Source organism: Mustela putorius, unplaced genomic scaffold, assembly GCF_011764305.1.
Source record: "Mustela putorius furo isolate JIRA1106 unplaced genomic scaffold, ASM1176430v1.1 tig00000275_pilon_pilon_pilon, whole genome shotgun sequence".
Taxonomy (NCBI): Eukaryota; Metazoa; Chordata; class Mammalia; order Carnivora; family Mustelidae; genus Mustela; species Mustela putorius.
This window is the reverse complement of record NW_025421341.1, coordinates 22,621,151-22,647,081: the sequence shown is the minus strand read 5'-3', so window position 1 is coordinate 22,647,081 and position 25,931 is coordinate 22,621,151. Positions and strand designations below refer to the sequence as shown.

The 25,931-nt window shown below is 49.5% G+C and overlaps 1 protein-coding gene across 5 annotated transcripts; it reads right to left on the bottom strand.

Annotated features, from left to right (window-relative positions):
- Positions 1–1,819: 1,819 nt before the first annotated feature.
- On the bottom strand, positions 1,820–25,728 carry STK36 (serine/threonine kinase 36). Of its 5 annotated transcripts, XR_200220.3 has the most exons (28): positions 25,568–25,728; positions 24,990–25,165; positions 24,138–24,278; positions 23,966–24,043; positions 22,163–22,293; positions 21,672–21,921; positions 19,754–19,847; positions 19,324–19,493; positions 18,985–19,172; positions 18,371–18,470; positions 17,165–17,308; positions 13,117–13,296; positions 11,761–11,858; positions 11,224–11,329; positions 9,850–10,000; positions 9,520–9,647; positions 8,878–8,982; positions 8,317–8,415; positions 8,142–8,230; positions 7,800–7,863; positions 7,508–7,618; positions 5,856–5,936; positions 5,320–5,494; positions 4,936–5,083; positions 4,567–4,714; positions 3,230–3,976; positions 2,379–2,533; positions 2,080–2,217 (listed from the first exon to the last, which is right to left on the bottom strand). XR_200220.3 is itself a non-coding variant. In XM_004762771.3 (27 exons), the coding sequence occupies exons 2-27, from the start codon at positions 25,071–25,073 to the stop codon at positions 2,074–2,076; spliced, it is 3,954 nt and encodes a 1,317-aa protein (XP_004762828.1). In that variant the 5' UTR covers positions 25,074–25,165; positions 25,568–25,727; the 3' UTR covers positions 1,820–2,073. The 5 variants fall into 5 exon arrangements, 4 of the variants coding, with proteins under 4 accessions (XP_004762828.1, XP_004762829.1, XP_044934680.1 ...); XM_004762771.3 differs by lacking the exon at positions 2,379–2,533 and having other exon boundaries at positions 1,820–2,217; positions 25,568–25,727; XM_004762772.3 differs by lacking the exon at positions 2,379–2,533 and having other exon boundaries at positions 1,820–2,217; positions 5,862–5,936; positions 25,568–25,727.
- Between the last annotated feature and the right edge of the window lie 203 nt (positions 25,729–25,931).

The following is a 25,931-nucleotide window of genomic DNA, read 5'->3' as shown; positions in this document are numbered from 1 at the left end:
TCTGAATTCTAGGCACTACTCAGACCATTCACATCATATCTCTCGACACTTTGTGCAATGATAGAAAAGGAAGAGACATTGTTTACATATTTCAAATCCCTTAGATTCTATGCTCCCAAGAATGGAAACCTGTTTCCTTATTATGCTCCCTCATGATATGATTAACTCTTTTTTTATGCGAAAACCTAAAAAGTTGGTATATTTAATTTTTCTACATCAAATTTTTTATGTACCAGACAAGCATGGTATTTCTAGCTAGTATTTCATGAATTATTTGGGGAAAAAGAATTCTTTGCTAAAGTAATTCTTTCTAGTTCATTTTTTATGGGGGAAAAAAATAATCTAGATTTAAAAATACAATACCGGGGCACCTGGGTGGCTCAGTGGGTTAAGCCTCTGCCTTCGGCTCGGGTCATGGTCTCAGGGTCCTAGGACCGAGCCCCACATCGGGCTCTCTGCTTGGCGGGGAGCCTGCTTCTCCCTCTCTCTCTGCCTGCCTCTCTGCCTACTTGTGATTTCTGTCTGTGTCAAATAAATAAATAAAATCTTTTAAAAAATACAATACCGTATTTGCCTGAATCCAGACAAGACTTATTGAAGTACTGTGGTTTTGCTAAAAACAAAAACAGGAGTTCTGATCTGTTAAAGAGATACACTAAAGTACTTAGGTAACATCACATGTTTCCCAAGATTTGTTTTAGAATACTTAAAAATAAATAAATAAATAAAATTCTTGACTAGAAGAAGAATAGCTATGGCAGCTGTTGGAACTATAATGGAGTTCACAGAGTTCCACGTCTCCACTTCTGGGTGTTTAAAAATTTCCAACTAATAGACTTCACATATTCAAAACTGAACTTGAATTTTCCCACCCATTACCACTCCACTAATAGCTTTCCTCATTTTAGTTAATGGCAATTCCATTCTCCCAATTACTTAGGACAAAAATCTGAGAGTCATCCTTACCTACTTTCCTTTGTTCACACCCCCACATCCGGCCAGTTAAAAAAAAATCGTATTTTCTCTATGTTCAAAATATATTCCATCCAAACTGGACTTCCTCACAGCACCTCAAGCATGATTATTGTCTCTGCCTCAAATTTTCCCTCAGATAGCTGCACTCATTCCCTCATCTTCAAGTCTTTGCTCAAAGGTCATCTCAGTGACGCCTAGCCGGGCCATCCAACTCAGCACTCATCCTCTTCCTGTGCTTCATTTTTCTCCAGAGCTTTTCTCACCTCTCTATGTGCTATACAGAATTCACTGATTTTAGTAAGTTCATCGTCTTTCCGACCAGAATGGAAGCCAGGATCCCGTGTGAATAGGACACAATTGCTTCTGGCACCCCACAGCAGCTGAGAGAGGTGCTGAGCCCCATGACCTCTGATCCTGGCAGCTCCAAGCAAGGTAAGATATACATTCTATGACAAGAATTTACAAACAGAGGAAAGATAAGCAGAAGGAAGGCAGGAAGGCAAGAAGGCAAGAAAGAAAAAGAAAGAGAGAGAGGAAGACAGGCAGGCAGGAAGGGAAAGGAAAAAATAAATAAAGAAAAGAACGACCCCTCCACCCTAACCCACAGACAGGAATGTGGGCTATGGGTCCGAGAACCATCCACAGCAGTGAGACAGGCTCTGTCCTTATCACTGTCCTGGGGCCAGTGTGCTAAGGTAAAAACCTGCTGGAAGGATTGTAGGAGTTCCAGAAAGCAAGAGAGCTCCCAGATAGAAGATACGTCCCTGACATCCGGGAGGCATGTTCTTGGGATTAAAGGCACATGATCAGAGAAAGAGCCTTCGATGTAGAAAAGGAAGCAATCTTCTGTGGCACCAACATCAATGAAGTTTACTGGTTGAAATCAGTATCTGGGGAAAGGAGGGCGCTTTATACATAAATCTCTTCTAGTTTCTCGTTCTCAATCAGTTCACTTGTAGCTTATCTCTCTCGATCTTTTTTTTTTTTTTTTTAAGTCTCTTTAGCTCTTGGCTGAGTTGGTGTCTCATACAGTAGAAAAAGGAGAGGTTGGCAATAAGGGGCCAAAAAGGCTGGAGGACAGACCGCAGGAGTCTGAGATCACGTGCTGTGGGTTGGCCTCAAGAGGTGAATGAGTTTCCTGCAGTGTCTGGCAGAGGCGGGCCGGGGGCTGCTGGGCGCCAGTAACTGGTTCCCCAGAGAGAGCATGGCTAACCGCTCACTGGCCCCCAGGGATACCAGCACCTGTGGGACAGAGAAGAGATGACAGAACATGACATGGCCCAGCAATTCCCACTCTAGAAAAGAAAGAAAAAGAAAAAGAAAATGGGCTCTTGGGGACTCATCTTGATGAGACGGGGCTTACCAAGACCAGAGATCTATTCCCGTTTGCTCTGGTTACATACCATGAAAGCGAGGCACCGAGGGATCCACGCGCTCGTCCCCAGGAAGGGTAACACATGTTGTGGTGACAATTGGGTCAAAAGTGCACTTCCCAGCCATGGATCCTGACCAGTGGGCCTTAACCTTGTTGCTACCGAGAATCCCTTTCATTATTTCCCTATAGGGATTGCCAGAAAATCCTATCATTTATATCAGCACCATCCCGTCAAAATGTCTGTTCCACCCAAGGTTACCTCACTGCACTGTAATAACTTGGACATTTAGCTTTACCATAGGTAGATGTTTGGTTTCCTTTAGGCTACTTTATAGACAGGGTGGAAAAAGCAGAATAAAGCTGTGATTACAGTATGGGGCTCAGGACTCCGACTCTTGAGCTCAGAAGTCCAGTCCCCCCAAATAGCTTTGTAACTTGGGACAAGTTCTCAAATTCTTAGTGCCTTAAGGTCCTCACCTGCAAAATGGGGACTATAATAGCTTACACCAGAAGATAAAGGGAAAATGATTAGCATGCTGCTTGTCACGTGGTGAGTGCTGAAAAAAGATTGGCTACCTGCTTCATGTCCCCTAGGATGAAACGCCTCTATGCCTCAAGATGGCCTAGTGTGTCTTCACCTCCAACCCACCCAGCCTCAAGACGGAAACCCTGGTCTTTGAGATCGCAGAACTTCCCACTCCTCAGAGCCCTCTCCTGCACTCCTGCCCTTCTCCAGGGTGGGAGGTGGGAGAGGAGTGCTTCATTTCCCACTTCCGGACAGGGGGTCAGGGGGTATCGCAATTCCTTAAAGACTCCCTCGGAAAAATGTCGTGAAATATAAGCCCACCATTGGGGTCCACGAGTCCCCCAGGGGTGTACCTGATGGATGCAGGGCTCCTGCCGGAGGCTCCGGAGTGCAATGAGGGCAGCCTCCTTCACATTCAGCTGTGGGTCCCCACAAGCCATCTCCAGGAGTCGCTGCGGTACTTGGCACTGTATCAGCTCTGCCCCCAGGCCCTCAGGCCCCAAGTTGCCCAGAGCCGACGCGGCGTTGCGCCGGATGCCGGCCTGAGGATCTCCGAGGAGCTGGGTCATACCGGGTACCGCGGCGGCCAAGGCTGGGCCCAGGGGACCCGCCTGGTAGGCTGCGTTGCCCACAGCGAAGCTGGCACTGCGCCGCACGGCAGGGTCCTTGTCTCCAAGCCCCAGCAGCAGGAGGTTGAGCAGCCCAGCCTGGCTCTGCAGCGCCCCCCGCAGGGCCATGCTGTGCTGCAGCAAGTGTCCCAGGAGCCCATAAGTGCGGGCCCGCACGGAGTTCTCTGGGTGGCCCAGGAGACTTCGCAGTGGCCGATAGGATTCATCAGAGCCGGCCAGGAGTTCCTGGATAAAGGACAAGTGGCTGGGAGACAGCACTCGGGCTGTGTGGGCCAGCAGCGAGAGAAGGTCGGAGGTGAGCACTGGCTGGTCACCCAGGAGGGCAACTGAGAGGAAAGAGATGACAGTTCGAGGGGAGGCAGCCACCGCGTTCACGAACTGGTTGAGCGAGGTGGGATCCGTGAGGGCCAGGCGTGTGAGGAGACTGACAGGCAACTCGGCTTGAGGCAACGGAAGGTGGTGACAGCAGACCTGGGGAAAGAAGGGCAGGGGCAGCCGGCAGAAGGGTGTCAGGGAGAGGGAGCACTCACTGCAGCGAGCCAGCTCGAAGGAGCCCCAGCTCTGGTGGAGAGAACAGCCAAGCTAGGCTGAGAAATACCACAGGGAATGGGAAGACCTGAGCCAAGCCCTCCACACGAGATGCAGTGTGGAGCCCAGGGGCACGGGTGTACAAGCATTCCTTGCTCTGTAAGGATGTGCTCGCTCTGCCTTCAGAGGCCCACTGCTTAGTGCCAGCAATCGCCAGAGAGGTGAATCCTGGCTGAGGAGCTGGGTCTCCAGTGCCTAGACTGGGATGTCCGCCCCATGGAGCTCTGACGGATCCAGAAGAGGGACTGGTGGAGAGAGGAGGGGCCAACCCAGCTCCAAGCAGTGCCTCTGCTCAGGCCTGAGTGCTTTCTCCACTCCCAGCCCTTAGCTGGAGCGGGGCCTCCACTCTTCCAGGGGCATGGGAGAGCCCTGGAGCTGCCGACAACTGAATAATTCGAGTACAAGAGGCTGGCCATCTTTCCCCCTCCCCGACCGCCCCCCCGACTTTTGTGCCTGAGGAGCTTCCCATGCACCTGCAGCAGGTGGGCTGCGATTTCTGAGTCCACAAAGTCAGCCAATACACCTCCGAGGAGGTCGTCATCCACGTCCAGGGCGAAGGGAAAACAGAGGAGCTGGCAGACAGAGAGCACCACGAAGGGCAGAAACTCAGACCCGTGAGGCCTAAGGAGGGCAGTGCAGAAGGATTGGCTGGGTCTTCCTCACCCACCCTTTACCATTCTCTGCCCCCTGCTCAAATCCCCAAGCCCGGCTCCCCTTCCCCCATCTCACCAATCCCACTGCTCGTCTCATAGCTCAAGCTGTCAGTTACAGCCCCCCCACCCGCTCCCCCGCCCCGCAGACCCTCCAGCCTGCCCGGTCTCCCTCCTCCAGCTCCGACTCACGCCCGGCCCAGAGGATGCAGGAAGCTGGGGGACAGCAGATGCTTCAAGGTGGACATGAGGGTACTTCCACGCTGCGACAGGTGGCTCAGGCATAACTGGGGCTCCTGGGTGAAGATGGCCACGGCCAGGCTCAACAGGGCGGCCACGCCTGGAAACACCCAGAATGGAGATTCAGTGGAGCAGGCAAGAGGCCCAGGTGCTCCTGCTTCTCGAGGGCTCCCCACTCTTAGTTCCTTTCCCACCAAGCATAGCCTGCGCCATCCTCTCCCCAAGCGACAAGTCATAGTCATCTCTGGGGACTGACCCAGGGCTGGGCGGCCTCCTCTTGAAAAGAAGCCTCAGTACTTTGGCCCCTCAATGGAAGTCACACTGATGGAAAGATACCTTGGGGGGAGATCAGCGTCCAGTCTGGCTCCGGGCTCTGTGGCCTGGACAGGGACGGCTCCTCTTCCTGGGCAGACACCTCCTCGGGGAGCCTTAGGGCCATGGAGAAGCGGTGCCATAGAACGGTCCACATTTCTGAGCTAGCCACATCCCTTATCAGGCTGCCCTTCCCTGGCTGGAGAAGAAATTGGAGGGTGGTTAGGGAGGTCAAAGTCAAACCTCAAATGTGCCTTTTTTTTCCCCCCACTCTTATCCCTGACCTACAAGGAGAGCATCCAGAAATAACTCCTCTGTTTTTCCCAATGACCAAGGATCTCCCTGTTGTCTGAGTTCCCTTTCTTCCCACATTTTAATCATGTGTGTGACTGCTGGAAACCAGGGAATTATGGCTCTCCTCCCCCACTGAGGGGGCAGCTGTGATTCCCCAGAAAGGGTCTGTGCTGAGGGCTATCATAGGTGGCATTCTAGTTAGACAGAAAAGATGAATGTGGGTTGCTTTCATTCATTGTCTAGCGGTTCATCAACCTAGGAGGCACCTGCACCTGGGTGAGGAGGTGAAGCAGGAGGATGAGGAGGCCATCATAGAATCCACAGCCAGCTGGTGGGGTCAGCCGGACCTGTTGGAGAGAGGCAGGAAGAATGCAGGTCCCACACATGCAACTCCTGGTCAGGCAGAAAGAGCTCTTCCCCAGCCTGGGGCAGTGTGGATAGCCCTTCTGGATTCAGGAGTTTGGGTTCCCAACTGTTCATTCAATGACTACCTCTACTCCAGAGACACATAAGCTGTTAGGATAGGAAGATACTTGCTGGACAAGCAGCCAGGGTGGTGTGGGGATGGAGACGCAGTGGAGAGGGCCTAACTCTGCCTTCTAGAGGTAGCACACTGGTGAAGTGAAAATTTCAAAGGCAGTCAAGAGAAGGAGGTGGTAGGAAGGGACAGCATTCCAAGTAGAACTCATAGCATAAGTAAAGCAGCTCATGAGGGATGATGGTGAATTTTGGAAGGGGTAAATCTGGGCACAGCAAGATTATAAAGCCCAGAGGAAACAGGTGAGCTTTGAGAAGAAGGTAAAGGAGTTTGAACTTTATCCCAGAAACAAGGGAAGCCACTGAGGACTTATGCAAAGTCTACATGGGCAAGATTTTTGTCTCTTGTATTTACTGCTGTATCCTCAGAGCCAAGAATAGTGTCTGGTCCTCAAGACATATTTCTGTACTGGATACTTATTGGGTGAAGAAATGATTAGACTTTTAAGAAAGCTCACCCTGGTGGCAGTGAAGAGTGTGGACCGGGGAGGAGAGAGTCTAGAAAAGAGATCCTTCGGCAGGCAAGTGCCACAGTCTAAGATCAATGCTGTGCACACATTCTAAGGCAGGGCAGTGACGGTGGTGGGCAGCAGAAGATCTGAGTGATGACAGGAAGGCAGAGCACATGGGACCTGGGGGAACCATCTAGATGGGGGAATAACGGAGCAGAGGGCACAGTCTATGAGGACTCCCAGGTCTCTGACTGGGGCTCCTGGATGAATAGGAATGCCATCCCTACTCCCTCTCTGAAGTTCAACTTCATCTAGAAAAAGCAGGTGAGTGTCATTACATTTCATGTGTCTCTCTTTCAAGCACGTTGTGGGAAGACATGCAAAGTGCTTTCTAAGTTATAAGGAATTCTGTGTCTATGGGGATGACAATCATCTGAATACGAAGTCTATCCTTCCTTCTACAAAATGACAGAAATACGGACTCCCAGGTATCTAAAAACGAGGGCGGGGAAGGCCTTGAAAAGGAGAAAGCGACAAGGAGGCTACATGGTGGACCGAATTCCTGATGAATTCTCAGGACCCTAGCCATCTTTCCTATCTCAGTTAAAGAGAAGGAGAGGGGATAGGAGTGCAAACTGCAGGCAGAGAACAGATTAAGCTTTTGAAAAGATTGCAGGAGCTGCTGGAGGAGAGAACTAAAGTAGGCAGGAAATCTCATCCTCTGGTAATTCAGGTCCCCCTCCCTCTCCCCTTCTTGGCCTGCCAATCTGGGCTCAGAGGGGGCTGTAATCTGGGGGCCGGCAGAGAGGAAAAGAAAGACTCTTTGGCTCCTTTCCCACTCCTTGGTTTGCCCCAGGCAGGCTGGCACTTCAGTCTCTTCCCAGAGTGGAGTCCTGGGTCTGCGTCATGTCTTCCCTGGCCCACCTCACCTCTGCAGGGGCAGACAGAGCATGGGACGCTGCCGCAATCCACTCCACAGGCTGGAGGTCAAAGGTCACCCCTTGCTGACCAAGTTGTCCCAGCAGACAGGCTGCTGCAGTCTGGGAGAAGTCAGAGGAGAAGGAAAGTCTGAGTCTGCACAGCAGGAAGGACATGCAGTCTCCGCCAGGCCCCAGGGAATGCCTCCGAACCAGCTGCTGCTGAGACAGTGATGCCCATGCTCCCCCTGAAGGGCTGGATAGCAGGGGGGAAAGGAGAGGAAGAGGAAAGCTGAGAACTCACCACGAGAGAGACGATGTGTGAGTGGGTAAACAGAGTAGCAATCTCGTTGCCTAGCTTCTCCATTCTGAAAAAAGGGGATACGTCAAAGGGTGCTGCCGAGGGAAAGGAGACTGGTGAGGGACCTCCCTCCCCGCTGGATGGCACTCTCCCAGGGGCTGTCCAACTGTCGCCAAAGCACAAAGTTGGTGGGACGCTATGTCTGTTGTTTGTAGAGAAGACTTCACTCTCTCCATGCCAATCCCTCCTCAGCACAGGCTGCAGGGTGCCATTCCCCCAATCTGAAGTCAAGGTGAGCTGTGGGGATGGAAGGTCCCAGCGGAAAGACCCCACTTCATGGCTTACCCAGAAGGCAGATCTTGCAGCCGGAGGACAAGAAGGGACAGGAGATAGAGTGCCACTTCGGTAGCCTCTTCCCAATCCACGACCTTTACCTACAAGGGAAGCCTCAGATAGCAGAGCAGCTTCCCACTGAGACAGTGGGGCCACCAGGATGCACCCGCCTATGTTGCCGACGTACCTTGCCCTGGACCAACAACAACAGTGACTCCAAGGCCAGGGGCTCTTGCCCTAGAAGGTGGCACAGGTGCTCACTGACGTGGCAGCAGGAGTAGAGAACCTGAGGGAGTAGGAAGCAGTTGGTCAGTGAGGCTGAGCGGCCCCTGGGCTTACAAGCAGGTTAGCCTCTCAACAGATCCTGTGTCCACCCCGGGGATCGTAGAGAAGTCCAGGCCACTTCTATCTCTTGTCACAAAACACCAAGATCGGGCTACTTCTCTGTTCTGGTGAGCACTGGCTAACACTGGGGCCATCTCAGTGGAATAGATTTAAAAGCAGCAAGGGACCTTCTCTGTCTCTTTCTCTCAGTCCTGGGGACCGAAAAGAAATCTGGGGCACCTGGGTGGCTCAGTCAGTTAAGAGTCCACCTCTTGATTTTGGCTCAGGTCATGATCTCAGGGTCATAAGATCGAGCCCCACATCCCATACACAGCATGGAACCTGCTTAAGATTCTCCGTCTCCCTCTGTCCCTTGCCCCCCTAAAAAAGAATGAATGAACAGAGATCTGGAGGACAGGCATACCTTGAGGAGGTGGAGGCACAGGATGGGATGCTGCAAACCAGAGATCAAGGATGGCCTCAGCTGGCTGCTGTCTTCAGTTAGCTGATTCGCCAAATGCCGAGAGATCTGTAGGGACACACCTGAGGCCTCCATTCCCATCCCGTTCCCAAGATTCCCATCCTATTCCTCTCCTATCTTCAACGAGTCAGGTTTCTCAACCCCTTGCTAGCCACTCTCCCTCAGGTTCACCAGCAACCTCAGACCTCATCCTACCCCCAGTCCCCATGGCCGATGGAGAACCAAAGGTCATGGCCTAGTTTAGCCCGAGTGCAGGCAGGTGCAGAGGAAAGCACTGCTGGCTGAAAGGGGGCAGGAAATCTAAACCCTGATCCCTTCAAGGAGCATCACAGGCATCTTCGGATCAGCCACCCTGCCAAACGGACAGTTTATCACCAAGCTCTCTAACCGGCTGGCCAAGGGCTTTGGGATTCTGGGGACATCGTGTTCTATAAGGGGCCCAGACCCAGGGTGGGAGCATCTGTTTCTGGAAGTACAGAATAAGGGAAAGCATGAATGCTTGTTTTTCTGCCTTTCTGAGGAGCTGAGGCCAGCTCCCTCATCTCTAGCAACCGGATTAGAGGAAGCAGACACTGCAGCTCAGACCTGCTCCTTGGCTTCCCAGCAGCTGGGCAGCCCCACCGGAGCAGTACAGATGGCAGCCAACGCAGAGGACATGGCTCCCGGCAGATCCTCACTCTGCTCCCGCAGCGGCTGGCTCACTTGGGGGGCTCCTAAGGAGAAAGGCAAAGAACGCAGGGTTGGGTCTGGTTGTTTCTCTCAGCTCCCCATTCATTCTTCCAGTGCGCAGCTAGTTACTGAGCACTTGCCAGATGCCAGGTGCTAATCAAGGCAATGGCAGTTGGGGGAGGGAGAGGGACGCAGAGCCAGAGCTGCCCCAGAGTAACCAGAACCTCAGTGCTCTACTCCGGTTACCTGGGGGACTGTGGAAAGGCAGCTGAGGAACCGTCAAGCCGTGGAGCAGCCCGTTCAGCACTGCCCGCTGAGTCGTCAGCAGGCTGGAGTAAAAGGCTTTGGAGACAGTCCAGCTGTTCCCATCCATGGCTTCACACAGAACAGTAAAGCACTAAGGGGAGACAAGGGTGGGGTCAACATGAGGGCAGCAGAAAAGTGATGGGGCTGAGGGTAAGGAGCAAGAACCCCCTGAGAACCTGAGAAAAAAAGAGAAAACCCAGAGGGACCAGCAGTGATGAAGTATTCCTCACATTATAACTGCCTTCACATTTCGAGGATGGCAATTTTAGATGGCAAGCCTTCTATTCTCTGATCAGCTGCCTCCCAGATGATACCTCTTGAAGTGTTAGCTATGGACCATGAGCAAATGAATTCCTGGGGATTCCTGGGTACCTCCCAACCCAGTGCTACTGGTTCAGAATTTTGGGTGGTAGGGTATTTATTCCAAACTCTCCATGCACTCGCAGCACCGTGACCTATAGGATAAATGCTAGCCGATAACATGAGTTGCTGATGCCCCAAATTTAGGTTAGACATTGAAAAAGCTTCCTAACTCAAAAGAGTTAAGGGATGTTAAACTAGGCTTTCAGACTAGAAGAGGTGGACTGGACTGCTAGCTGGAGGCCGAAATGCAGCCCAGATCTGTGTACCCCATGGGGCCGGCCTGTTTGAACAATGACTAGGCAATTGCTTACTTCCTCACTGATGTTCCTCTCTAACTCCTCTGAGATCCGTCAGAACCCAGATATCTTCTTGCTCCATTCTCCACTCTCCTGTCCCTCACCTCCATCCAGGGATGAGAACCCATTAGTTTACTGGTCCACAGGACAAATAAATTTGGGAAATACTAGCCCATCTGCAAGGCTCTTCGAGAAGGAATACTTCAACTTGTGGTTCCCTGAAAAAGGCCACAGTGCTTAATGCCTCTAGATCTTTATATATGCTGCGCCTTCTGCCTGGAATGTTCTCCCTACTTCCTGCGTCACACACCCAACAAACTTTTATGAGTTCTTCAAATCCTAGCAAAGATAATTTCTTTCAAGACGTCTTCTAGGACTCCCCAAGTAGGATTAATCATACCTTCTTCAGTGGTGCTTCTGTACTTCATACAAGTTTTATACAAGTTCTAATGTACTTCTCACACTGTTGTCCTTGATCATTTTTCATCTCCTCTACTAGACTATTTCCAGTCCTTTGAAAATGGGGATTTCTCTTACCCATATGGCACACAGTTGGGAAATGTTTGTTGTATTAACTTAACCTAACCCTATGTAGTTATAAGAAAGGGGAAGGGAGAAGCATCAAGGCAGGAATCTGGACAAGGGAGGAGATTACCATAAGGCTATCCCTCCGCAAGGTCTGCTCAGAGTCATCCGGTTGGGCCAGCAGTTTCCCCAACAGGTCCAGAAAGAGGTTGGCGGCCTCCTGAAACACCTGTAGGCTGGGAAAAAATAGCCCGTCTCCCTAAAAGCCCGCATGTGGTAAATGGGTCAGTTCTGGGCAGACAGGAGAGTCCCTGCAAAGGAACATATCAAAACACTCCCTCCTCTTTCCCCTGCTGAACACACATGTGGTCTGCTATACACACCCTCTTCATTCCTTCTTTACCATTTCCTCTAGGTCATTCATATTGTGACCCTTCCCTTTAGTGTATGGGGGGCCCTTAGAGCCTGCAAGTCTTGGGGTGAACTTAGAGGGGTGTCGGGGTCCTTAGGGGGATTAGCTAGACTCCCAGCTGACTCCCAGTCAGACAGCCGATCCCTAACCCTTTGGCTTCTCCTTACTCAGCCTCCTCCTAACAGAGGGGGTAAGAAACGGGGGTAGAACTCGAAGCCAAAGTGGCCAATGGAGTAGAGCTGGCTCTCGTCCCACCTGTCACCTGTCTGGCTCCTCTCCAGATTAAAGGTGCAGCCAAAGTAGGCCTGAATCACAGCCATCAGGTCCCGTAAGAAGGTCCCATACCAACATTGCTGCCAGGGAAGAGGACAGAGAGTAAGGGCAATGTAGAGGAGGAAGACGAAAAAGAGAAAAAGCAGTAAAAAAAAAGAAGAAGAAGAAGAAAAGAAAGAAAGAAAGAAAGAAAAAAAAGGTGTCCGATATCCAGTCAGGCTGACCAAACAGGAAGGGGCAGAGGGAAGAGAGCCACCGGACAGAGAAGGGAAATCTAGAGGTAACAAAGTGGCGGCCAGTGGCCGGTAAAAAGCCTGAAAATGTGTCTGGTTTGGCCTGAATAGCACTCAGGAGTCTAGGAAGCTCTGTTTTTCAAAATAGCTCAAATTGTTCTCTAAATTCCTTAAAAACGCTTGAGGTTAGTACTCATGAACAGAAGGCCACTTTCAGCTGCCTGAGCCAAGGCCCTGTTAAACGTTTCCATATTCTCTCCTCTCAGCCCGGCCACAGCAGCACACAGCATGGGGAGGGAGGGATTCCACCTCAGACACACTGAGCCTCGGTCCTAGCTCCTCCTCTCATCGTCCCTGTGACCATTTATAAGTTAGTGCCTGCATATAAGTTGGTGAATCTCTGAATTTCAGTATCGATTCTATAAAATCAGGGCAATGAAAGCCTAGGATTTAACATTCCAAAACACAGTGCTCTACAGAGTGGGAAACTATGCATATAAATCCAGATTTCTAGCTCCTTTTTTTTCTTTCTTTCTTTTTAAAAGACTTTATTTGACACAGAGTGAGAGAGAGAGTGAGCATTCAAGCAGGGGGAGCAGCAGAGGGAGAGGGAGAAGCAGGCTCTCCGCTGGGCCCGACATCGGGCTCAATCCCAGAAGCTTTATCACGCAGCTAAAAAAATAAAAAATAAAAATAAAAAAATCTGCTCTGAAAGCAGATGCTTTCTGACTGAGCCACCCAGGCACCCCTGGATTTTCAGCTTCTCTTAGAAAACTGGAAGATCTGGTAACACTGCGCCCATGTTCTCACGTGGCAACAGTGAGCCGGAGCCGAGGGGATGTCCCATTCAGACTGGGCACAGGCTCTCTAATTTACCATATTCCCCACTGCTTATACGGTCACGCAGACTCTACTTCTCTGCGTGACAGGATCTGTCTGGCCTCAGACAGATCTCTACTAAATAGACAGGAGGAAAGAAAAGAAAAGGCAGTAGGCCGGAGAGAAATCCAAGATGGAGAAACTGAAGAAGAGGACATCTGCAGGAGAGAAATCCCAGGTGAAAAAACTCCTTGAAGTCTTCTGAGGCTCCTGGCATAGGGCTTACCTGCTGGATACTGCTGCTCTCCTGGCTGTGTCTGAGCAGGCTGAACAGGAGGCCGGGGAGCCCCGCCTCACGGCAGAAGGAGTACAAGGGAACCGAGTCACAGCAGCTAGACAGAAGACTGCTCAGGACCCGGAGCGCTGGGAGGATCTGGGATGCACCCTCCAGCACGTCCTTCAGGATCTGGGTGACAGCAGGGAAACACATAGGAATCGATATTATCAAAGGGAAAAGGAGAGTCACAGATACCAGTGTCCCCAAGGAGAGGCCAAAGCAGACCAGATGTTCCCACTCCTTTCTTTGGGTCTAAAACCCAGAGAAAGAGAACAGAGAAAAAGGGGAAGCGACCAAGGGAAAGGGGACCTCCCCTCCATCTCTGTGGGATCCAGTGCCATTCTTTTTTTTAAATTTATTTTACTTATCATAGAGAGAACAAGCAGGGGGGAGTGGCAGAGGGAAAAGCAGACTCCCCATGGAGCAGGGAGCCTGATGCCGGAATCGATCCGAGGACCCTAGGATCATGACCCAAGCCAAAGGCAGGTGCTTAACTGATTGAGCCACCGAGGCATCTCCCCAGTGCCATTCCTATCTGCTCCCTCACTTCTCCAGCCCTTCACCTTATACACGCACACATGCACTTCCAAAGATATAAAACAACAGACACAAAACAATGTCATTCAATTCCAGACAGATAAAACTGTATTATCTAACTCTAAATCAGGGCTTGACTACCACCCACAGGTCAAATCCAGTCTGCCACTTATTTATACATAACCTGCAAGGTAAAGGCACTCTGATACTTTCAAAGAGTTGTTCTTCAAAAGTTAACCCTTCAGAAAAGAATAACATTTACGTCAAGTGCTTTATGTCATTCTCCATTTCTAAATCTTTTCACTTGGGGTGCCTGGGTGGCTCAGTGGGTTAAAGCCTCTGCCTTTGGCTCAGGTCATGATCCCAGGGCCCTGGGATCGAGCCCCGCTTCCGGCTCTCTACTCAGCGGGGAGCCTGCTTTCTCCTCTCTCTCTCTGCCTACTTGTGATCTCTGTCTGTCAAATAAATAAATAAAATCTTTTTTAAATAAATAAATAAATCTTTTCACTTATTTGCTTATTTACTCTTTACAACCATCCTGCCTCGTAAACACAATTACCCATTTTACAGAAGATAAGACTAAAGCCTCTAGATAGGTTGAGGTCAATTACCACACAGCTGAAGAGTAGTTCAGCTGGAGTTCTGAATCCACCAGACTTACCCTGGAGGCAGAATTTTCACCGGCCTCCCTACTGATGCCACTACCCCACTACAAGGACAGCATGGAAGGGCCAGAAGGGAGGCAAGGTCCAAAGGCAATTCAATGGGGAAAGGAGAGTCTTGGGCCAAGGGTGCTGGGATGACTGTAGAGCCGCATGCAGAAAGATGAACTTAGATCCCTACCTCACATTACATATAAAAAATAACTCAAAATGGGCAAGAGACCTAAATGGTAGAGCTCCAACTAAAAAGCTTTTAGAAGAAAACATAGGAGGAAATCTTCTGGACTTTGGGTTTGGGTCTGGAAGAGATTTCTTCCACATGACACCAGAAGCATCATCCACAAAAGAAAAAAATGGTAATTGGATGTCATCAACATTCAAAACCTTTGTGCTTCAAAAAACACTCTTATGGGGCGCCTGGGTGGCTCAGTGGGTTAAGCCGCTGCCTTCGGCTCAGGTCATGATCCCAGGGTCCTGGGATCAAGTCCCGCATCGGGCTCTCTGCTCAGAGGGGAGCCTGCTTCCTCCTCTCTCTCTCTGCCTGCCTCTCTGCCTACTTGTGATCTCTCTCTGTCAAATAAATAAATAAATTCTTTAAAAAAAAAAAAACACTCTTATGAAAGTAAAAGAACAAATCACAGACTGGGAGAAAATATTTGCAAACCACATTCTGATAAAGGTCTTCTATCCAGAATATACAAAGAACTGTAACAACTCAAGGGGACAAACAACCCAATTTAAAAATAAGCACAAGAACTGAATAGATATTTCACCAAAGAAGATAATACAAAGGGCTAATAAGCACATGAAAAGATGCTCCACATGAGTTATTAGCAAAATGCAAATTAAAATGACAATAAGACATGATTTCACATTCACTAGAAATGGCTGTGATAGAAACAGACAATACACGCTGGCAAGAATGTGGGGACACAGAGATCCTCACACGGTGCTGGTGGGAATGCAAAATGAGGCAGCCACTTTGGAAAATAGTCTAGCAGCTTCTTTTTTTTTTTTTTTTTTAAAGATTTTATTTATTTATTTGACAGAGAGAAATCACAAGCAGATGGAGAGGCAGGCAGAGAGAGAGAGGGAAGCAGGCTCCCTGCCGAGCAGAGAGCCCGCTGCGGGACTCGATCCCAGGACCCCGAGACCATGACCTGAGCCGAAGGCAGCGGCTTAACCCACTGAGCCACCCAGGCGCCCCAGTCTAGCAGCTTCTTAAAATGGTAAATATAAATTACCATACAACCCAGCAATTCCGAAATACCCAAGAAAGAAAAATGAAAACGTATGTCCACACAAAAACTTCCATGTGAATGTTCATGGCAACATCACTCATAAAAGCCAAACAATGGAAACAATTCAAATGTCCATCAACTGGTGAATGAATAAACAACATTAATTATGAATACCAATTAAGTAAAATGTTATCTTTTTTTTTTTAAAGATTTTGTATTTATTTATTTGACAGAGAGAGATGACAAGCAGGCAGAGAGAGGGGAGGAAGCAGGCTCCCTGCTGAGCAGAGAGCCCGATGTGGGGCTCGATCCCAGGACCCTGGGATCATGACCTGAGCCGAAGGCAGCGGCTTAACTCACTGAGCCACCCAGGTGCCCCAAATGTTATCCTTTTTTTTTTTTTTAAAGATTTTATTCATTTATTTGACAGGGAGAAATCACAAGCAGACGGAGAGGCAGGCAGAGAGAGAGGGAAGCAGGCTCCCTGCTGAGCAGAGAGCCCGATGCGGGACTCGATCCCAGGACCCTGAGATCATGACCTGAGCCGAAGGCAGCGGCTTAACCCACTGAGCCACCCAGGCGCCCCAAATGTTATCCTTTTTAAAAGAATCTTTTTTCTCATTAGTACACCTGTATCAGAAGCGCCTGTATATTTATTATGTCTCCATTTTAAATTTCATCAACAAAATTTTTTATTGAAATTTGATTAGCCAATATATTGTACATCACTAATTTCAGATGCAGTGTTCAGTAATTTTTCCATTGTGTATAATACCCAGTGCTGATCACATCATCATCCATAAAAATTGTGTGGAAAAGTGCTCTCTCTCATTATAGAAGTATTCAATAATATCCTCCATTTTTGCCTTTTACTCTTCAATGCCCAAAATGTTTACCACCCGAGTTTGCCAACCCCTGCTTTAAATGAATGCCTTTCCCTTCAGAAAGAGAAAATTGAGGCCTGTTTTCTTTTTTTCTTTTTGCAAGATTTATTTACTTACGGGCGCCTGGGTGGCTGAGTCAGTTGGGCATCTGCCTTTGGCTCAGGTCATGATCTCAGGGTCCTGGGATGGAGCCCTGCACCAGGTTCCCTACTCAGCGGGAAGCCTGCTTCTCCCTCTGCCTGCCCCCTTGCTCGTGCTCTCACTTGCTACCCCTCTCTCTCTCAAATAAATAGAATCTTTATTTTAAAAAAGATGTATTTATTTATTAGAGCAAAAGAGAGAACATGAATGCTCATGGGTGGAGAAGCAGAGAGGGAAAAAAGAATGGGAAGCAGACTCCCCACTGAGTGTGGAACTAGAGGCAGGACTCCGTCTCTCGATCCTGAGATCATGACCTGAGCTGATACCCAGAGCCGGACACTTAACTGATTGAGCCTCCCAGGAGCCCCTTTTTCTTGAGGATTGATGTGTTACTAAAGGAGGCCAGCAAATCTTGAATTAAATAGATAAACTGAAAGAGAACTGAAAAGGGACAAACTTTCTATTTCTTATGTTTTTTAATGCCTCATCTGTGACCACAATAGTCTGAAATTCCATTATATGGGCCCATTACCTGCCCCCCGGCCTCGTGCAGCTGGCCTTGGATGCGCTGGCAGAAGTCAGGATTGCACAGCAGAGTGAGCGGGGCCTTCAGCTGGACAGGCACTGGCTCCACGGTCTCTAGTAGGTGCTGCCACTCATCGTCGCTGTCTGGCTCCTGAGGCATAGGGGGGTGAAAGAGGTCAGGAGCATGTCAGGTTCAAGGACATTAGCGCCCAGCCTGGGGAATTAGGGAGTAAATGCAAGAACCAATGAGTTCTCCAGCACAGATGTATTCATTTCAACCACTGGTTTCAAAAGGTAGAGCTGGCAGTATGAGAGGGGTCTTGAAATGTCTCTCCGAGAACACGGGCACAAGTTCATGAAGAGATACCTACAGACAGGTCTATTGCAGCATGATTTATAATTAAAAAAAAAAAAAATGGAGGGGCGCCTGGGTGGCTCAGTGGGTTAAAGCCTCTGCCTTCAGCTCAGGTCATGATCCCAGGGTCCTGGGATCAAGCCCTGCATCGGGCTCTCTACTCCACAGGGAGCCTGCTTCCTCCCCTCTCTCTCTGCCTGCCTCTCTGCCTACTTGTGATCTCTGTCTGTCAAATAAATAAATAAAATCTTTTTTTAAAAAAATGGAAATGTCATAAGGCCAATCAGTAAGGGAATAAGAAAGCATGGCACATCCATCTTAAAAATATTATGAAGGGTATACAGGAATTCTTTGTGGCATCCTCACAATTATAATAGTTTGAAACTATTACAAAACAAAACAGTAAAAACCCCCAAAAATGACATGTTCAGATGTAGAAGGATCTCCAAAACATATCATATGGTAAGTGAGGCACAATGTAAAACAGTACTTGCGGTGTGAACTCAATGATAAAAAATGGCCAAACTACAGATTTCTGTGTGTACATACACGTATCTATAAAAATTCAGCAAGTTTAGAAGAAGAAAGGTTAAACTAGCAACAGCAGACACCACTGGGATTGGGGTGAGGCTCAAAAGGGACTTTCATTTTTACCCATGTGTTCCAATTTTTGCTAATTACATGTTCATATGTTATGCAATTATCCTATCAATCTACAAATCGATGATAAGAAAGAAGTTTTTAACACAAGGGGAGCTCATACCTAGGATAGTTGGGAATCACTGTTCCAGAAAAACATCTACCCGGACCCAACATCCCACGACAGGGTCAAGGCCAAGAGGAGCCCCTAGAGCTTACCTCATTTTCTAGGTCCACTGCATCAATGCTCCTCTGGCCCACCACCTCTGGCCTCAGCTCTGGAAGAATTCGTTCACAGTCCTGGGCAATCCGGTTTTCCCTGCCAGAGGAACAGCAAGTAGGAGGAGTCCCAGACCTGTGATGCTCAGGGTTCATTAACATGTCCATCGCTCTGGGTGCAGGGCAAGCATGAAGAACAAGCCATACAGGATCAGAGTGGGGAGAGCTTTTTCCTAGGATATGGCCAGGACAGGATGTTGACCTCTCCACATGTGTCCTTGACTGTCCTTCCACTTTGGATCTTACTCTCAAGTCTACCTTGGCAGTTTCCACCTGTAGCTCTCAACTCAAATAATCTTCCCTTTTGCATGGAAACAATTCTTTCCTTCTCAGTTAATGTACAACTGAGGCATACAGAAAAGAAAATTCCCACAGTTCCCAATGAATCAGGAAAATATCCAGAATCAGAATTCAAGAACCCAGGACTTGGACTCCCAGGGCCCTGCTCCATGAGACACTGGCTAGTGACAGGCACCATGTTGTATTTGCTTTGGCTAAAGCCGAAGATCTGCAAGATACTTTACTCTATAAATCCCTAGCTATCCCCTCCTCACCGAGGGGCAGGGGGGGCCTCTCCAGCCCCCCACTCAGCCCAGCTGCTCTTCATTTCTGAGGCCAAGATCCCAGCCAAGAGGCCTGGTTCCTGAGGAGTGGCTCTTAGTCTAGGCAGAGGGGCTGTGCCACAAGCCATCTTGCTGGTCCTGTCCTCTTGCGCAAGGGCAGGTCCTGTGTTCTGGTGTTTCTGTGGGAAGTGGACAGGAGACACTGAATCAAAACTATTTGGTTGCCATAGGGCAGTACAAATTCTACTTGTGGTCCTTCCTTAACCTTCCTTCTCCAACCTCCCCAGTTACTAGCCTGTTCATGTCACCCATCCCCTCCATCCCACATACCTTCTGCTTGGCCTCCTCAGCCATATGCTTACAGGCTTGTTGCAAGATGCGAGATCGATTGCCCTTGGGGGCCAGCCGATGTACCTGTTGGTCCTTGAGGACCTGAAGTTCTGGTGGTAGGCGACTGGTGAATGGGGTGCCCAAATCTGGGCTTCCTGGTTCAGTTATTACTGCAGGGAGGAAAAAAGAAGAACACGTGATCACACTAGAGCTGTGCCACCATCTCCACTTGGCCAGAGACAACTTCCGTGTCTTTAGGCTTCTGTGGAAGGAGACCATTTGACAACATGACAAAGAGGGAGCGGGGTTGCAAGGGGAGTGGCAAAGATTAGGCAAAGGGCAAGGAAGAAAGTTCGAGACCCTGGGGAATGCGGGCAGATGGGGAAGAGCCTGGGGAAGTACCAAAGCCCTGGGAACCGTAAGGACTCACTGGTGACACGACCAGCTATAAAGGGGTGATGTAAGAGGTCTGGCCAGGACAGACGCTGCCTGGGGTCCTTGGTGAGCAGTCCCTGTAGAAAACTCTGTGGAGAGAAAAGAATACCTCATGAGTCTTCGCTTTCCTACAGGCTCTCTTTAACTCACCAGTAGAAGCAGGAAACCAAGACTCTGGGGTCCATTCCTTCAGTAAACTGGCTGGGCTTGACCACCCTCTACTCCTATCCGTAGCCCTCATTTCCCTGGCTCCAGGAACAGACTTCACTGCCTCCCCTCTGGGAGAGCCCCCGTCCTGTCCAAAGTCATTCTGGCGTCTTCACAATCGCCTTCAGAAAGCAAACATTCAAAGGAGTCCAAATGGCTCACTGTGCCCTCCCTCCGATGGCGGGCTTGTCTGAAGCTGGGTGGGAACAGATGCGTTTGTGGTGAAGAGCACACTCACACTCAAGTCATTGCGTACAGACGGGCTTGGGAGCCCGCCAACACAGAAATCCTTCGGCAAGTCTTCAGATGGTGGTGGGGAAGGGAGACTGCCTCTGAAAGGCGCACATCTGTTATGAGGTATCCTTGGGAACATCCTCAGTTGGGCCTCAGATGGGAACAGAAGGTACTGGTAGCTGATGACCACTGTTCTAAAACAAGGTATCATCTGTGGCTCTTGCTGAATGAAGATGCCTGCATGTTGCCTCTGAGGGAGAAGGAATGGCCTATCGCCCACTTAAGTTTCTTTTGTTTAGATTCTTTCTGGCTGGTCTTGACCAGGAGCTTACCCAACTAAAGAGATTGGGGAGAGATTTGCCCCTTTTCCTCTTAGAGCAAAGGAAAGTTATAATGAGACTGCACTCGGGGGAAAAGGTTGCATTTAAATTCCAATAAGGGGGGCGCCTGGGTGGCTCAGTGGGTTGGGCTGCTGCCTTCAGCTCGGGTCATGATCTCAGGGTCCTGGGATCGAGCCCCACATCGGGCTCTCTGCTCTGCAGGGAGCCTGCTTCTCTCTCTCTCTCTCTCTCTCTCTCTGCCTGCCTCTCTGCCTACTTGTGATCTCTGTCTGTCAAATAAATAAATAAAATCTTAAAAATAAATAAATAAATAAATAAATTCCACTGAGGGCCCAAATTTTGCCCTAGGTAAGAAATAAAAAGGGTGGGGTGCCTGGGTGGCTCAGTAGGTTAAAACCTCTGCCTGCAACTCAGATCATGATCCCCGGGTCCTGGGATCAAGGCCCGTGTCAGGCTCTCTGCTCAGTGGGGAGCCTGCTTCCTCCCTTCTGCCTGCTTCTCTGCTCTGCCTACTTGTGATCTCTGTCTGTCAAATAAATAAATAAATAAGATCTTTAAAAAAAGAAATAAAAAGGGTGAACTCTTCTTCCTCCCTCCCTTCTCACCCTCCCCCCACTGTGAGTTTGCTGCAATCAGAGGGCACCACCTCTGTCACCTGCCCCTAATAGCTGAGCTAGTCCCACTGGCTCTGGCCATTTGAATGTCTGAAGATTCTTTCTTTCAGGAAGAAGACTAGAAGTTCTGTGGGAAGATCTAGAAGTTCTGTGGGAAGAGCATGAATGGGGGGAGGAGGGAGAAGCAGGCTCCCCACTGAGCAGGGACCTTGCATCTGATAGGAAATAAGTGGAACAGAGAGTGCGTAAAAGGATAGCAGCTGTCCCTGGTGGCTTAAAATTACCTTTCCATTGCGATAAAGAATAACCCACCCCAAGGAGGGGCTGCTAGGTCCAAGTTTGGTGGACCTTAGAACAGCCTCCCAGAATCAGTCCCTACAGGAGAAAAGCAAGGCAGCTGGGCCCAGCTCCTGCACTCATTAACAGCAAAATCTTGCCCCAGATTTTGGGAAAGGGAACAGAGGCAGAGAAAGACGGGTTTCTGATGCAAAGTGAACTCCCTTTCTACGTTCATTACCTTGAAGCAAGGACTAATGGCGGTCGGCCAGCGCACAGGGTCCTTGAGGATGAGACTGACCAGCTGAAAGATGCTCGTCGTGTAGAAGGGAGGGGTGCCCACCGCCAGCTCATACAGTATGCAGCCCACGGACCAGAGGTCCGCGGTGTGGTCATATGGGCGCTCTTCCACCAGCTCTGGAGACATATAAAGTGGTGTGCCTTTGATGGATGTCAGCACCATTGTGTTGGTGCTCATCGCCCGGGCAAATCTGCGGGAGATGGTGGAATGGAAACGGGAAGAGAGAACGTGAACAATACAAACCAGCCCTGGTGACCACTGCCTATCATTGCGTGAGTTATCCCAAACCTACACAGACAGCACCTTCCTAAAGACCAAACGGGAATCCCAGTTTCCAGCTCGGCTTCAACAGTAAGGCCCAGCGAAGTCAAGCATATGGTCTAACACTCCCGGCAGAACGAGAGGCAGTGACGGAAAGTCAGACCACTCACCCAAAGTCACAGAGCTTGATGCCACCACCCTTGGCAAGAAGGATGTTCTGAGGTTTCATGTCTCGGTGGAGAATGCGGTGGGAATGCAGATAGTACAGAGCGGACACCAACTGGGCGGCAATGGCCTGAACCTAAGGGTCACACAGGTAGGAGAAAGAAAGGAGAGGTCAGAGGAAGGAGCCTACTGAGGAACCCAAAGACACTTCCCTAAATTACTGATGTGATCGTCTCTTTTTCTTTCTTACAGAGCTTCCCTTGACACCTGCCTTAGTTCTTGCCCCCCAATCATTCATTCATTTGTTCACTCACTCATTGAAGAAAAACGACCATGGATGGACAGATCATCCTGTGCCTCTCAGATGCATCATTTATAAGCTGATGAGATAATACCACCACCTCCTGGGGCACCTGGCTGGGTCAGTCATTAGGCACCTGCCTTAGGCTCAGGTCATGATCCCAGGGCCCTGGGACTGAGCCCTGCATTGGGCTCGCTGCTCAGAGGGAAGGCTGCTTCTCTCTCTCCCACTCCCCCTGCTTGTGTTCCCTCTCTTGCTGTCTCTCCCTCTCCCCGTACCCCCATCAATTAAATAAATAAAAATATTTAAAAAAATAATAATGATACCACCTCCTGCATCAGGATCCCTGCTCAGCAGGGAGCCTGCTTCTCCCTCTCCCCCTGTTCGTGCTCTCTCTCTCATTATCTCTCTCACTCTCAAATAAACAAGTAAAATCTTAAAAAAAAATAATAATAATACCACCTCCCTTATATAATCCTTACTACAAGGATTAAAGAAGTTACAGCACACCATGCTCAGAATGGTATCTGGCACTTAGTAAGCCTTCAATACACATTACCTATTGTTAAATAAGACAAAATCCTTTTTCTCAAGAGACATGGTCAAACAAATAAGATACACAAAATGAGCAAGATCACGACTTACAAGTAATAATGCTCAGAATGCTCAGAGATGGCACGCTTCAACAGGACATCCAGAGGGGGTCTACTTGCTAGGTACAGAGAAATCTCTAGAACAAGTGTGGTTGGAGAATGTGTTTGCCCCTATCCCGCTGTTAACCACTAAATCTTGGTGGTGAATCCTGCTTCAGCACAACCCTTACCCTTTCCTGCCCTCTTGATACCACTACACTAGCTCTTCTTCCCTACAGGTGCTTAGTGACATCAACAGCATTAATAATAGCTAACTAGGGGTGCCTGGGTGACTTAGTCAGTTAAGAGTCTCCCTTTGGCTCAGATCATGATCCTGGGGCCCTGGGATCAAGCCCTGCATTGGGCTCCCTGCTCAGCAGAGAGCCTGCTTCTCCCCCTCCCTCTGCCTACTATTCTCCCTGCTTGTGCTCTCTCTCTCTCTGTCAGATGAATAAATAAAATCTTTAATAATAATAATGATAACAATAGCTAACTATGTTGAATGCTGTGTGTCAGGCACTCTTTTAAACCCTTTACATGGATTAATTCACGAACCTTCACAACAGCCTCATGAGACAGACATTATAATTATGTCCATTTTTTAAATGAGAAAACTGAGAACAAAGAGGTTAAAGTAACTTGCCCCTGAAGAACCAGCTAGAAAGTGGCAGGGTCAACCTTTGTACTCCGAGACTTTGGCTCCAGTGTTCACATAATTTCCTGGCATACCACACTGTCTCCATATACACCCAGACTCTTGTATTTTCCTTGGGAGTTTTCAAAATGGTGACTCCCAGTACCCTCAGCTTTCCCTATCAGTCCCTTAAGCTGAAAAAAGGTCAGGGGAGGGGAGAAGTTTGAGCTAGGGAACATACCTGGTCTTCAGGAAGTTTTCCGTCATCTTCCAAGATCTGAAAGAGCTCTCCCTCAGCGTAGTCTGTCACCACTACCACCTGCAAGGAGAAGGCAAAGGTCCTGATGGCTCCAGCTTGATACATTCTGAGGCCGGGAAATTTCCGAGAAGAGTGACCCAAAACCGAAGGGCACCTCTTTGTCTGTCTCAAAGCTGTCAAGCATATGTACAATGTTGGGATGCCGCAGACCCCGCATGATTTCAATCTCTCGTTGCAGGTTCCTCAACTCCTTCTCTGAGCGTCCCAGTTTTGGAATGAACTTCAGGGCCACCACCTGTCAGTGGTATGAAAAAGAGTAAAGGCCTAACCACGCTATTGAAACATTCACCTAGAGCTCCAGAATTCAGGCTTTCGATTGTGAGAGCAAATTCTCATTCCTCACCAGTCTCCTACTCCCCTTCCCCATGGTACCCTGGCCTTATCCAGCCCCTCCCCACCTCCCCGCCAACCTCTTGCCCTAGGAAACACCAGCCTTGGCCAGACAGATCCCTTTGGTGGATTCTGGGAGAGGTGTTCTGATCTGGGTAAAGAACTCTGATTTAAGAGATTTAGGGGAAAGAGAAGGAAGAAACAACGAGGAAAAAAGAACAGAGTTCAAGTGGTCAATCTCTTCTTACATGGTATGATAGAGGAGAAGTAACAGTAAACATAAAATTTATTTATTGTTTACTACATGCCAGACACTGTACTAGTATAGTAATTCAGCACAAATCACATTTAATCCTCAAACTCCATTAATCAGATACTACTCATAATTATCCTTATTGTAGAAATGAGAGGAGACAGACACTGAAAGTTTAAGTAACTTGTTCAAACTACTTATCTAGGATCTGAACTCAAGTAATCCAATATTAGGGCCCAATACTCTGTGAGAGGAATGAGGGAGTCAGCTCCTCAGGAACTCAGGTCGCTATTCTGGTCCCATTTTCCACCGTGGCTGGAAGTACAGAATCCCACCCAAGAGATACCCCTCTTTGTTCACCACCTGAGCACTGTATTTTCTTCGACCCTTGTACACCCTCCCAAAGGAGCCTTCTCCAATCATCTCCAACACGTGGTACTTTTCCATGACAGAAGTTTCAGGCTCCCTCAGAAGGAAGGAGGTAGAGATGGTGGTGAAGGGCTACAGCTCCCGGGGACAGTTCCACACATCTAGGAGGCCTGGTTCGGGCATGGAAGAAAGGTTAATTAATGTTAGCCACCTTGCCTTTTCCTTTTTCATAATAATCAGGTCTCAAAAACATCGTAGGGTAGACTGGACAGAAAGATGAGATCTTGGAGCAAACAGAGCGCCTCCTGTCGTCCTCCCTCCCTTTCAACCACCTCCTGTCCCCCAGGCCAATCTCGTTCCCACCGGACCCCAAGTTCCCCTTCCACCTCCACGCAGCCCCGCCCACCCGACCCTCCCCCTGTCCCTCTTCCTCTCCCTCTTCTTCTCCCTCTCCCTCTCTCACCAGGCCTCGCCCCTTAGGCCCCGCCCCCTCCGCCCAGCCTCGCCCACCCGACCCCGCCCCCTCCGCCCAGCCTCGCCCACCCGACCCCGCCCCCTCCATCCAGCCTCACCTACGGACTCCGCTTCTTCCAGCCTCTCCCAAGCTCCAGACACCTCCAGGCTTCTCAGCACCCCCTCCCACGCCCCCTGACCGCACACTTCGCAGACCGGAGCCCCTCTCTCACCCCCAGCCTAGGAGCTTCAAGCTCCTCAGGCCGAGGGACGTCGACCCTGGCCTTCAGCCCCGCCCCTTCCGGCTGCCTGCAGACTTTGCCTGACTTATAGATCTTCTCCACCGCCACTGCCGGTCTCTTTAGACTCCCACTGCTACAAGCTGTACTCGCGGGAACTGGTCAGGGAGGTTTACAGGACGAAGGCGTTCAGAGGTGTTGGGAGAGACGGCGGACGGCCCACAGGCACTTCCTAGGGCACTTC